Genomic DNA, 12,171 nt, shown 5'->3' with positions numbered 1-12,171 from the left:
GATATATAGAATAAACAAACAGTATTTATAAACAACTTTTCACAATTTCAATCAAAGACTATTAATAAAGAAGACATGAGATAAGCTTGCTCTTCCTCTTTTTCTTGAAAAAACAGAGATTAATATCATACATGTTCCATGAGACGTTGCAACTTTTTTTCGGTTTCTCTTTTCATTTTGCATTCGTAACAAAACTTAATTCGCTTATTTTAGCAATTTTTTTAACTCTTAAACGAACAAAAACACTTTGTGAAACATTTAATTAATAATTTAGTGCAACCGACACAGAAATTTGCGTGAAATGTTGGAGAAAATAGCTAAATAAAAATTGTCTGCATCAAACCAGTAAGTTCGGAGCGCTTTTCCAACAAGTATGATATTAATCTCTGTTTTCTAGTACTAACACTATCAAAGCCCATTTCACGTCTTCTTTATTAATAGTCTTTGATTTCAATAAGCCTTCCTTTATTTTGTATAACATTCGTTTATATTAAATGTAGCATTTGTACTATTCCTATTGGTTCAAAGATGTCTATAGTACATTTACATTTCTCAAATTGTTGAATGAGTACATTTATTTTTATTTGAATTTCTCCACAATTTTTTTTTCTGTGTGTACAGATTTATCGTTTGTGATTTCATAGTGTGGAGATGGCAAAGCAAATTGTTGGCAAAAAAAAAAATAAAAAAAAAAAAAAAATGTCAAGTTTTTCGTTCTTATGTAATTAATTTAATTGCTTGTTGGTTTTTTCGTATATTCAATAAAATTAGATCGGTAATTTTCATTGTGATTAAGCTCGTTTTTATAAAAAAAATGTCCTTTATCCGCCAAGTTAACAGATTTGCACAGTATGTTAAAATTCAGTCCAATTTAAAGGTTTGTATTCGAGAATTGTGTGTGTGAGAATTGTAAATAAAAACGTGTAATTTTTAGAACATTACTGCTGCCCCATTCTCGTGCGTAAGAAGTTATGGAAGCGTACCTGCTGACCATCCTTCTATGTTTCCCGGAGCACACGCCCCTTTCGTATCACATCCCGCTATGGTTATGCCTTCCGAAGTTTCGCCAATTCCTATTTATCGTGTCATGGACTCTGAAGGGGCAATTGGTGATTCTAGTCAGGATCCAAATTTGGATGCAGATTTTGTAAAGAAAATGTTTCGCGACATGGTTTTACTGAATACAATGGATAAGATTTTGTATGAATCCCAGAGGCAGGGTCGTATATCTTTTTATATGACAAACTTTGGGGAAGAAGCAAGTCATATTGGAAGTGCCGCTGCACTTGAAAATCGCGACCTTATTTACGGACAATATAGAGAAGCAGGTGTTTTGGTTTGGAGAGGATTCACAATAGAACAGTTTGTGGATCAGTGTTATGGAAACGATGCTGATATTGGAAGAGGCAAGCAAATGCCTGTACATTATGGATCAAAAGATCTAAATTTTGTGACAATATCAAGTCCACTTTGTAAGTTATGCAAAATGTTAGTGTTACTTTCTTTATTCTCACCTCGTTTTTTATTTTTTTGGTTTAAGCAACTCAAATGCCTCAGGCTGTTGGTGCTGCGTATGGATTAAAGCGTTTACCAAATAATGATCGGATTGTGGTTTGTTACTTTGGCGAAGGCGCAGCTTCCGAAGGAGACGCACATGCTGCCTTCAACTTTGCTGCAACATTGGACTGTCCCGTCATTCTATTTTGGTATGTAGATGAGATATACAATTACTCTTTTTTAATGAAGCTATTGTTTTCTATTTAGTCGAAACAATGGATTTGCCATCTCGACCCCCTCGACTGAACAATACAAAGGTGATGGGATCGCAGGAAGAGGTCCTGCATATGGCATAGCCACCATGCGTGTAGATGGTACAGATGTTTTTGCTGTATATAACGCTATGAAAAAAGCACGTGAATATGTTTTGCGGGAAAACAAACCGATTATTTTCGAAGCTATGGCTTATCGGTATGTAATGCGAACGATTCTTTAACAAATTGAAAAATGTCAATATATTTGCTTACAGTGTTGGTCACCATTCAACCTCAGACGATTCAACTGCTTACCGTTCAGCCGAAGAAATTGAAATCTGGAACACTAAGGAACACCCCATATCTAAACTGAAGAAGTATATGATGAAAAAGGGCTGGTTCAATGAAGACGAGGAAAATGCTTTTGTAAAGGATGTTCGTAAACAAGTCCTGAAACAAATTTCAGTTTCGGAGAAAAAGCTAAAACCAAATTGGAGGGAGATGTTTGAAGACGTTTATGATGAAATGCCAAAACATTTGAAAGAGCAAATGCAAGAATTGGAAAAACACGTAGCTGCTCATGGTGACTTCTATCCCTTGAAGAGCTTTAAAAATTAATATGCGATTGCTCTTATGGCATATTCGCAACACCCAACTCGGGAATCTTCTAAAGTGCATTTATTAGGGTTTAAGTACAAATGTGTATATTAAAGTTCAAAGGACTTTATAAATTTAGCTTGTATTTTATTATTGGTTAGATGGAAAATTGTATCTTACATTTTTTTGACGAAAATAAATTTAACAAAACTGTTATTCGTGCCTCGCTAATTTTGCATCTATGCACAATATCTATAAAACTTGCTGTGGATATATATATATTGGAATGAACGTAATAAAATGATTAATGTACATAAAACACTCGCAACAAATATTCTGGACAGAAGGCACCACTTATCATAGTTATTTTAGTTGGTGCGTAGTTGATAGTCACCATTCTGTGTGATATAGCGCACCCATGGTAATGCTTGGTATCCACTTTTCTCAATAATCTTTAGATAGCGGACTTGTATGCCAGATGTTGTGAAGTAGGGTATTTCGAAATGGACCTGTATTGGAGGTTTGCCTTCTAAGCTATCCTCACTTTTAACACTGGGTAGACCGAAGTGAGCTCGCATTAGATATTCTTTACCTCCAGGGAAAGATTTCACTGTCCAAATTACGGCGTTCTGTTCGGGAGCGTATTTGCAGCTACCAATTGTTGTTTTAAATTTTGGTGAGTCTGCATCAGCTGGTACCGGAATGATGATTTCTACGTTATTGGCAGTAGAACGTCGTTTAAACTGGGACTTTGCCTTGATCATATATTCTACACGGGAATGCTCGTGACGTTCAATGACAGATTCGATCCATATCAATGGTTTAACCTGTAACAGAATGTGAAAGGTGACTAATGCACAATGTTATAGAATATTAATGGACTTACATGGGTATTTAATCGGTATGACATTAGTTCAAATTCTCCATCAGGGGGAATGAAAGAGATTGTTCTATCATTTTCGAAACGAGAAAGGCGCACACATTGATGAAACTTTACATCTTCTAATTCAACTGATTTGGACTTTCCTCTACCTGTGCTTTCAAACAGAACTTTGTCATTCAGACCCAATCTAAGTTCAGGCATGCCTGAAAGATAAACCCTCATCTTTATGGCTCCAACTATTTCGCTCCGAAGAACATTCCCATTAGCATTAGCCAATAGATTTACAGACTCGATGACATCCAAAAATACTTCGTTTTTTCGATATTTAATACCTTCTGATCGCCAAGAAACTGCATTCGTCACAGCCATTGGTATACGTGGTTGTATTTCCAACTTGTGACCTTCCTGTGTTATATACTCTTGTAATATCTTGGAATCCGTTGTTTGAGGATAACCGAAATCAATTAGCTCATCTAGGAGCTCGTATATTATAACGAAGTTGTCCCGTATAGACTCCTCTTCCAGTTCTTTGAAATACTCAATAAATACTTGTGCTATCTTGTGCAGAAATACGAACACAAGTGCAATGTTTACATTCTTGTTTCTAGGTGTTGTGGAAACAATGTACAAGTTATTGGTTTTGATATAAGCAAAAGTACAATCTGCGGTTTGCAAAATGGGTGTGATCATGCCCTCTTCTTCCTTTTCCATCAGTAGTGGCATAAACTTGTCAATTACCGCCATGTCCATGTTGTCACCACGGTAATTTCGAGATATCAAAACCTTCCCCTTCACATCTAATACATATATGGCTGACGAAGACATCTTCGTCTCTGTTGGCAGAGTTAGCAGTCCAGTCAATACACAAAAATTTGAGTCAGTTAAAAATGTTCACTTTCTTAAAGTTTTAATGGTAAACGTCATTTGTTTTTATAAAATTCTTCTTCTGAAATATATAGTTTACGAATAAAAAAAGGTTTCAATATTAAATAATGAAATAGCAGAAAAATAATTTTCATCGAAAAAAACTCACGTCGACTGACTCATAGTGTTGGGAAAGTAACGAGTATTTGATTACTCGTTACTGACAGGTTATGAATAACAGTGTTGACAACTATAGTTCGCGACTCAGCCGAATACCACTGACAGCAAAACGATTTCAATAGGACTGTCATTCGGGATCGATTTTTAAAAATCCCGGGATTCGGCAGTTCAAAATATAGGATCCTGGTATTTTTTTCGGGATCCCGAAATTTTCGGGATTCTTTAAATATTTTAAGTATTTAAGTTTAATTCAATTTTATTAACAAAAAACAACAAAAGAACATAAGAGTAAATCAAAAAGCAATTTTAAATTGCTATCATTCTTAACGAACAATTATTCCAGAAAAATCCCGGGATTAAAAAATAATAATCCCGGGATTCGGGAAAAATCTCCCGGATGGCAGCCCTAAATTTCGAACATTTCTTCAATTGCGAAAACAAGGCAAATGACAGTTCAAATCTAGTTAAATGTGGGTACTATGTTTGGTTTTGAGTTGAAAACCACTTTATTTTCGCTATTACTTTTTCTTAAAGGTGAGTATTAAGTTCGAGTTTAGCCGCTAAAATCGCTAAAGTGAAAACTAAGCAAGTAAGAAAAATGCATGAAATTATACATATTTGTTGCAAATTTTATTATAACTTGAAGGGGAAAAGCCCAAAGCAAATTTTCACATGGCATGGAATGATCTAATGCAAACATTAAAAATATTTGTTTTCGGTGAAATGAATTATTAAGGAAAAGTAATCGTGAAAAAATGGTCAATATAAAGGCCGGTACTCTGTTCGGTTTTCGCGTTAAATCTCCGTACAAAACCAAAAAATGCGAAAAACTACCGACATTTTTTCCATTTGCGGTACTTTGTTTTTTTTTCGAGTTGAGAAACTGACGTTTATAGCATGGCGGCATTTGCAATGTGAATTACGAAATAATTTATTTATTAAAACTATTTGTGTGGGTTTATAACGCAAACACGGATCATATTATTGTTCCGAAAATATACAAAGGATCAAAGGAGTAGCAGATCAATTGCCCAAGGAAAAATAAAATGTTAATTTTGTAATAGCAAGCAACAACCTCCAACTTAATTCCATATCGCTCCCTGTTACCTAAATAAACACCGCTTACTATGTGCGAAATAATGGTTTCTATAAAATTTTTTCGCAAGAATGAACCGACCTTAAATATAAATAAATTATAAATGAGAACAACCATATTCCTGTAAAGTCTTGCCGAAATCTAGAGGAACAAGAAACTGCGCATCAAGGTTAGGTGGCAGTCCTATGTATCAGGCTCACTTATGCGCTTTACAGACTATCAGTTATTCCGGACGGAATGTCGGTGTTTGTAAAGAATCTTACAGTGTGTCGGATCGATACGACTTGTCGGCGATGACTAAATAATCGGTAAATTTGTTATCGATCCCATAAACATGCAGCAGTATCGATTATGCCTTCGGACTTAACTTATAATGTGCACAATATATGGGATATGTTCGACACGAGCACTGTCGTCAGTCCGTTGTGATAGCACATTGGTGAACTTCTCTCTTATCACCGAGTGCTGCCCGATTCCATGTTAAGCTCAATTACAAGGGACTTCCTTTTTATAGCCGAGTCCGAACGGCGTTCACATTGCAGTGAAACCATTTAGAGAAGCTTTGAAACCCTCAGAAATGTCACCAGCATTACTGAGGTGGGATAATCCACCGATACAAAACTTCGGTCGAAGCAGGAATCGAACCCATGACCTTGTGTATGCAAGGCGGGCATGCTAACCATTGCACTACGATGGCTCCCTGCGCATCAATTGAGTTAATTAATCTGCTTTAAAGTTACAGCCTGTTTCTATATGTCGAACGAGCTCTATCGATCGACTGAAATGCATAGAAACAGCTGATTTTTGGTTATAAATTCAGCTGTTTGCTACCATTTCAGTCGATCGATAGAGCTCGGTCGACACACAGAAACAGGCTATTACTGTAAAGTCTTGCCGAAATCTATCCTATATCTAAAGCTAGATTTGTTCCTTGAAATTTTCTTTGTTTTAAAGAAGCCTCATCGTTGGCTCGGAATCAATACCAAACTCCTTACTGGAAGGAATTTATTTGCACTAGCAGAATTTTTTATGAGTGTAGCGGAATGGCTAAAAAATTATACGCACACAAATTAACTTATTATTTGGTAGTTATAAATTGATAGAATGATTGAATTATTGTACCTGTTCTATTTCATTCAGAATGTTTAGATGTCAGCTCACTGAGACGATGTGCGAGTGAAAGAGTTTTTTTGTCAATTATTATTACTCGTCTAAACAAACGTGCTACTATTCAATGTTGGAAGAAGCTCAGTTTCAAAACAAGTGCCGCGGCGGACACAACAGGAAAGCACGGAACGACGTAAACATTTGTCAATTTGGCAAACAAAGACACAAGAGAATTATGCAAGTGAATTATTTTTGTTATCTAGTACTTTATGACATGTGCACATATCATTAACATTGATGATCATAACGTTGATCATGTTTACGTTATAATTGCTACAACCTTTTATTCAAATTGTGCAAATTGTAAATGTAAATAGTTTTATCATCCAACATGGTTTTAAAACTATTTTAAAAAAATATTGACTTTAAATTTATTTTGGAATAAACGTAGTTCGCATTTAATTAGCTTTTCACAAGCATTTTTCTTTATCAATTAAAAACTTTAAAACATACACACTAAGAAAAAACGCCGGTAATAACTGCAAAAAGTTGAAAAATTAAAAAAAAAAAACTATACCTGAATATTAAACCCTTTTTATTAATTAAGATTTTTAGAAATAATGTCATTCTTGCTAAATTTTTTGTAGAAAGTAATAATAAATACAAACGTGAGTGAATTTTTTTGTTCTCCAGAACTGGTCAACTGATTTCAGCAGTTTTTTTACCAACAAGTCTGCTATTCATACCGATGCTGCAATAAATATCAATACTTACTTATTAGTATTGATTTGATATATTACAGTATGAACGAAAATTTTGATGAATTTATCCATTGTTTCTTTCTTGTTTATTAAATAAAAGGGGTCAGGCCTGATGGTGCGGTGTTAAGAGAAACTAATGTGTTAATTGATTGTTAAGGGTCAAATAGTTAAAAAAGCTCTACATGTTTCAATTTAGTATGTACAAATATGTATTAGTGAATATGAAATGTAATGTAAATAGTGAATGGTATTTACACTCAGGAACAATAGTAGGAAGAAATGTATAAATACACTCAAAAAAAGTTTACTTGAACTCAAAAATTTTGACCTTCCCTTAATGATTTTGGTATTGATTCCGAGCCAACGATGCTGTTTCTTTAAAATAAAGACATGATTAAGGAAGCTATCTAGCTTTAAAACTACACTCAAAAAATTGAAAACAAGACACTAAAGCCAAGAAAGAAAATATTTGGTTAATTTTAGAAAATGTTGATTATTGTTACAAAATTTTAACTAAGCATAATTTCAAACGCTGTTATCACAAAAATAAGTAAATATTTTTCGAGTCATTCAAGAAAATTGATTAGACATAATTTTTTTTTCACTTGTTAAAGAAAATTTAGTAGTTTGAAGGAAAAACAAGTATGTCTTTAGTGCCATACGAAGTTCAAGATGGGCGCATTTGTAGTAACAAATTTAAGGAAAAAATTAACTATTTTGTGATAAATACGAATTTAGTAAATCTTTATTGACATTTTTTTTTTGTTTCAGCCAAACTAAAACATGTTTTAGTGTAATCGAGCTTAAAAAAACGAACAAATTTCTTTGGGTGTAGGTCAATCATTTTTTCATTTGTTGTACACTTATATCACACTTTGGATTTCAACTGCAAAAACCAAACATCATAAATTAATTTTGCCTTGTTTTTGTTAAAATTATGAAAGTTATTGCCACTTTTTATCATCACTATTATTATGCCAAAAAGCCTTCATCTCCTCTTGGCTTACAGGAAAAATAAAAACTTATTAAATAGGTGTATTTTGAATATGAATCCGCAAGAAAAACTTGCTTTTATCGACCACCCACTGTCTCCTCAAAAACGGAGTTAAAAACTTCAATATCAGACATTCGGCATCCGACACTTTTTCTGAGGATCCTTTTCTGCTTGTGATTTTACACTGGTTTAGCATTTAACGAATAATTGTTTCAGTACATTTTCCTTATACCACTAATTAATTTCTTGAGTGTATAAATAACCAACACCATACATAAAACCATAATCTTGCCAGTATTTGAGAATGAATGGGTTTGTCTATTATTATATTTTTATCAATGAAAACTTCTCCATATAAACCGTCACCCATCCGATCCGGTTGAAACTTGGTACGTGATGTTAGTAAAAAAAAATTTTCCATATTGGTCCACAATTATATATAGCTCCCATATAAACAAACCCCCAAGATTTAACTACGGAAACCTCATGAAGGAACGAAAAATGGTTCGTATCGGTTCATATTGCTTCATAATTATTTGTACACTCCTCTATATAAAATGATCAAGAACTGAAGAGGTACTTATTCTGCCCTTTTTTATTTAACATATGGACTTACTCACATTTAGAAGACAATGCTAAGAAGTTTTAAAATATTTTGGTAACAGTGAACACAACCCAAGTATGTAGAACTTTGTACACATTGTGAAGGGAACAAAAGATTCGGCCTGACCGAACATTCGGCCGTACTTGCTGTTTTTTCATCAATTTCAATTATATTTACAGCTGAAAACAAATTATTAGCACAATTTCACGAATGGATGAAGAAACAATAACAACAAACTCTTCCATTCAATCTGGTCCTGTGTGGATGGATTTGGATTACATAGAAAAGATTATGCTGAAGTATACGGATAACAATCTAGATGAAATAGAGAGCTTTAGACTAGAAACCGCCACAGTTAAAGGGGAAAACTATTTGAGTGCTTTGTATAAATTGGATGTAAAATTTATGAGAAGCGATATTGATTGCGATGTCCAAGAGAGATCATTTATTGTAAAAACACGCTTGGAAAACGAATTGATTTCAGAACTGGAAGAAAACTTTAATGTATTTGTTCGTGAAGCGCAGTATTATACAAACATCGCCAACGAAATTCAAAATTTGATGAACATTGATTTCGGACCAAAGTAAGTTTTGTTGACCTGAACTTGTATTAATAACATAGAATAAAAACAAATATGGCGTGAGAGGAATGTATTTTTCCTGTGTGTGAAAATCTTGTTAGTCTAAGTAAAAATTGTTATACGAAGCTCTAAACAACAAATGTTACATTGTCACTTAGTATATTATTATAAATAAATCATTTCAGAACGATATATATTGATGATCGCATTATTGTTATGGAAAATCTGAAACTACGCGGCTATAGTATAGCAGACGTCAAAGTAGGTCTTAACAAAAGTCAGTGTCAATTGGTATTGAGGCAACTTGCAAAATTTCATGCGGTATCTATGGTTTTATACAAAAAGGTAAATACCATTCTATTTGGCACAAATATACATTAAATACAAATATTCAATTAAATAAATAATGATCTCAATACTATAGATTACAAAAAAAAAACAATTTTGGATTTTGATATCGAAAGTAATCGATCCAAGTAAAAAATTACTTTATTCAATTAATTTAAATAAATGTTTTTTTATTTTGATTTAAATAATAGGATAACACTCAATTTATTTCAGAATCCAGATATGTTTCGATTCCACTTGCCCGGAAATATATCAGAACATCCCTCTCCGATCCATATGATGTACGAACGTTGTATTAAGTCTACCATTGAGTATTGCAACTGTCAAGAAGATCTACAAATATTCGTACCCAAATTAGACACGTTCGGTGCAAAAATCATAGCAAAACTAATAAATGTATATAGCCGCCATATAAATGACACATTCCATGTTCTGAACCATGGCGATGTATGGGTTAACAATTTGATGTTCCACGAACGGGAACCCAGTGTATTATTTGTAAGTAGGTTATATATTTATAACAAGATTGTTTTATTTTCTCCGGCATTTTAAAGTTGTTATGATAACGATATACATATTTCCCTGTACTCAAAATAACTATTGTCATAATATTGTGCAACTAAATGAAATTGAAAGTAGTAAAAACCCAGCAAAAACATTGGAAGTTCTTCTAAAGGCACAACTTTAAAAGCACTTCCAAAAATGTCCTCCCAAAGAAGTTGTTTTTTTAGCTGTACAGGAAGTTCATTGAGTCAATTTTTTAAAACTCGCTTTTTTCATATTTTTAATGGAAAACTTAAAATTTGTTGTTTCAAATAGGTTAAAAATTGATTAAGAATTATAAAATGGTAAAAATTATTTAAATTTCGGCCGAAAAATGCCAAATCCATTCTAGAAAAATTGCGAATTTTTGAAAATATTCGATGTCAAACGTTCCACACAAGCATAAGAATGCACTAAAACTCAAAAAAAAAAAAAAAAATAAAAATTATTTGTCAAAATATCACAAAATTTCTTAATTCACATCCGCAACACTGAATCTTAAGAAGTTATGGAAATTCAGTACAACGGCTGTTAAACTGGTGGACATCCGTCCTACTTTTTCGGCGACGCTTTTTTGCTGGGAAGTCATAAACAATTACTATCTGTGATTTTTTATTTGCTTCCAAAGTCATTTTTTTAGAATCAAAAGATTACTTTTTCTTCGTGTGCATGTGTTACTTCTATTCAAATATCTTTAATTTCAGATTGACTTTCAAGAGGGATTTTTTGGATCTCCTGGGATTGATCTAAACTATTTTATATTTACGTCGTGGCAACCGGAAGTGTTCGAAAATCATTTTGATGACTTGGTCGCACTTTACCATAAGACATTGTGCGAAACTTTGAATGACCTACAATATCGAGAGCGCATACCGACATTAAGTGACGTTCAAAGGGAAATTTATTCTAAAGGATTTCATGGTAAGTATTACCAATAAAAGAACTTTTTAGTCATTTAAGCAAAATCACGTTCTTATGATTCCAACAGGTTTAGCTACTGCTACATGTTTATTACCAATATTGATTAATAAGCATGCCGAATTGTCAGATCCCGAAAACTTTATCTTGGACACGAATGAGGCTCAACAAAATAGACGCACAATTTTCCACAATCCATTCTATGGAGAACGGTTGAACATCTTTTTAAAGTATTTCGATGGACTTGATATTCTCTAATAAATTATACAAGTAAAGAATAAAGATGTAATACTTTGAATCACATTGTGCGTTCACTGACAAATAATGAAACCTATTGTTAAAATGTCCACTTTATTGTTTTAAAACATGATATATCTAATAAATGGACTACAACTAAAAAATAATATAATAGTATAAGAGTCCATTATATCGAGTTTTTGTAGTTGTTTAAAATAACGTTTTAATTGAAAATATTTCAATAAAAATTCTTGTTACCGCCGCCACTGTTTATTTACATTTTTCTCATTAGTTAAATATTTGAAATTTTTTCCATTTACTTATTCTTATTGATCTCTTAATTACTCTCTTTCGTAGCCCTTTTGGTTATTGTCAATTTGATCATTATATGCACATACATATATGTACATATATGTATGTAGCCCTTTCATTTGTTTACATTGCGGAATAACGGCAATATCCAGTTTTACATATTTATACATAGCATACAAAGGGCCACGAAGGAAAAGAAAATCAGTTCAAGTTTTCAACTGGAGCGATCAAATTGTTTTTAAAGTTTTTTACGCGTCTGTACCGAATAAACGGAATTAATGAATAAACACTTTTATAAATTTCTTAAGTAAAAGACTAGTGTTTCATTTGTTAATAAATTACGGACCACTAAAAAAGTTTGTATGTCTCCGTGAACTCAACATTCTTTAAAAACA

At 33.0% G+C, this 12,171-nt stretch overlaps 3 protein-coding genes across 5 annotated transcripts; 2 read left to right on the top strand and 1 right to left on the bottom strand.

Moving 5' to 3' along the window:
• Positions 1-700: 700 nt before the first annotated feature.
• On the top strand, positions 701-2,564 carry BckdhA (Branched chain keto acid dehydrogenase E1 subunit alpha). Its single transcript, XM_075288913.1, has 5 exons — positions 701-877; positions 935-1,472; positions 1,541-1,706; positions 1,765-1,968; positions 2,027-2,564. The coding sequence occupies exons 1-5, from the start codon at positions 815-817 to the stop codon at positions 2,367-2,369; spliced, it is 1,314 nt and encodes a 437-aa protein (XP_075145028.1). The 5' UTR covers positions 701-814; the 3' UTR covers positions 2,370-2,564.
• On the bottom strand, positions 2,475-4,330 carry AP-1mu (adaptor protein complex 1, mu subunit). Of its 2 annotated transcripts, XM_075288915.1 has the most exons (3): positions 4,265-4,330; positions 3,235-4,177; positions 2,475-3,175 (listed from the first exon to the last, which is right to left on the bottom strand). In XM_075288915.1, exons 2-3 carry the CDS (start codon positions 4,054-4,056, stop codon positions 2,717-2,719), a joined length of 1,281 nt encoding a protein of 426 aa, XP_075145030.1. In that variant the 5' UTR covers positions 4,057-4,177; positions 4,265-4,330; the 3' UTR covers positions 2,475-2,716. The 2 variants fall into 2 exon arrangements, with proteins under 2 accessions (XP_075145030.1, XP_075145029.1); XM_075288914.1 differs by lacking the exon at positions 4,265-4,330 and having other exon boundaries at positions 3,235-4,258.
• A 2,253-nt stretch (positions 4,331-6,583) lies between these two features.
• On the top strand, positions 6,584-12,089 carry LOC142220043 (uncharacterized). 2 transcript variants are annotated; one of them, XM_075288907.1, is made up of 6 exons: positions 6,584-6,719; positions 9,017-9,421; positions 9,604-9,763; positions 9,980-10,264; positions 11,014-11,230; positions 11,298-12,089. In XM_075288907.1, exons 2-6 carry the CDS (start codon positions 9,048-9,050, stop codon positions 11,483-11,485), a joined length of 1,224 nt encoding a protein of 407 aa, XP_075145022.1. In that variant the 5' UTR covers positions 6,584-6,719; positions 9,017-9,047; the 3' UTR covers positions 11,486-12,089. The 2 variants fall into 2 exon arrangements, with proteins under 2 accessions (XP_075145022.1, XP_075145021.1); XM_075288906.1 differs by having other exon boundaries at positions 6,588-6,715.
• The last annotated feature ends 82 nt before the right edge of the window (positions 12,090-12,171 follow it).

Source organism: Haematobia irritans, chromosome 1, assembly GCF_050003625.1.
Source record: "Haematobia irritans isolate KBUSLIRL chromosome 1, ASM5000362v1, whole genome shotgun sequence".
Lineage (NCBI taxonomy): Eukaryota > Metazoa > Arthropoda > Insecta > Diptera > Muscidae > Haematobia > Haematobia irritans.
Note: the sequence above shows the minus strand (reverse complement) of the source record. Positions and strands in the feature narration are given on the sequence as shown.

Excerpts from the sequence above, each read along its gene's own strand:
- BckdhA (XM_075288913.1), top strand. The coding sequence starts at position 815 with ATGTCCTTTATCCGCCAAGTTAACAGATTTGCACAGTATGTTAAAATT. Across the intron at positions 1,473-1,540 it reads GACAATATCAAGTCCACTTT|CAACTCAAATGCCTCAGGCT; the intron begins GTAAGTTATGCA and ends TTTTGGTTTAAG. Across the intron at positions 1,707-1,764 it reads TGTCCCGTCATTCTATTTTG|TCGAAACAATGGATTTGCCA; the intron begins GTATGTAGATGA and ends TTTTCTATTTAG.
- AP-1mu (XM_075288915.1), bottom strand. The coding sequence starts at position 4,056 with ATGTCTTCGTCAGCCATATATGTATTAGATGTGAAGGGGAAGGTTTTG. Across the intron at positions 3,176-3,234 it reads CATACCGATTAAATACCCAT|GTTAAACCATTGATATGGAT; the intron begins GTAAGTCCATTA and ends ATTCTGTTACAG.
- LOC142220043 (XM_075288907.1), top strand. The coding sequence starts at position 9,048 with ATGGATGAAGAAACAATAACAACAAACTCTTCCATTCAATCTGGTCCT. Across the intron at positions 9,422-9,603 it reads AACATTGATTTCGGACCAAA|AACGATATATATTGATGATC; the intron begins GTAAGTTTTGTT and ends AAATCATTTCAG. Across the intron at positions 11,231-11,297 it reads TTATTCTAAAGGATTTCATG|GTTTAGCTACTGCTACATGT; the intron begins GTAAGTATTACC and ends TGATTCCAACAG.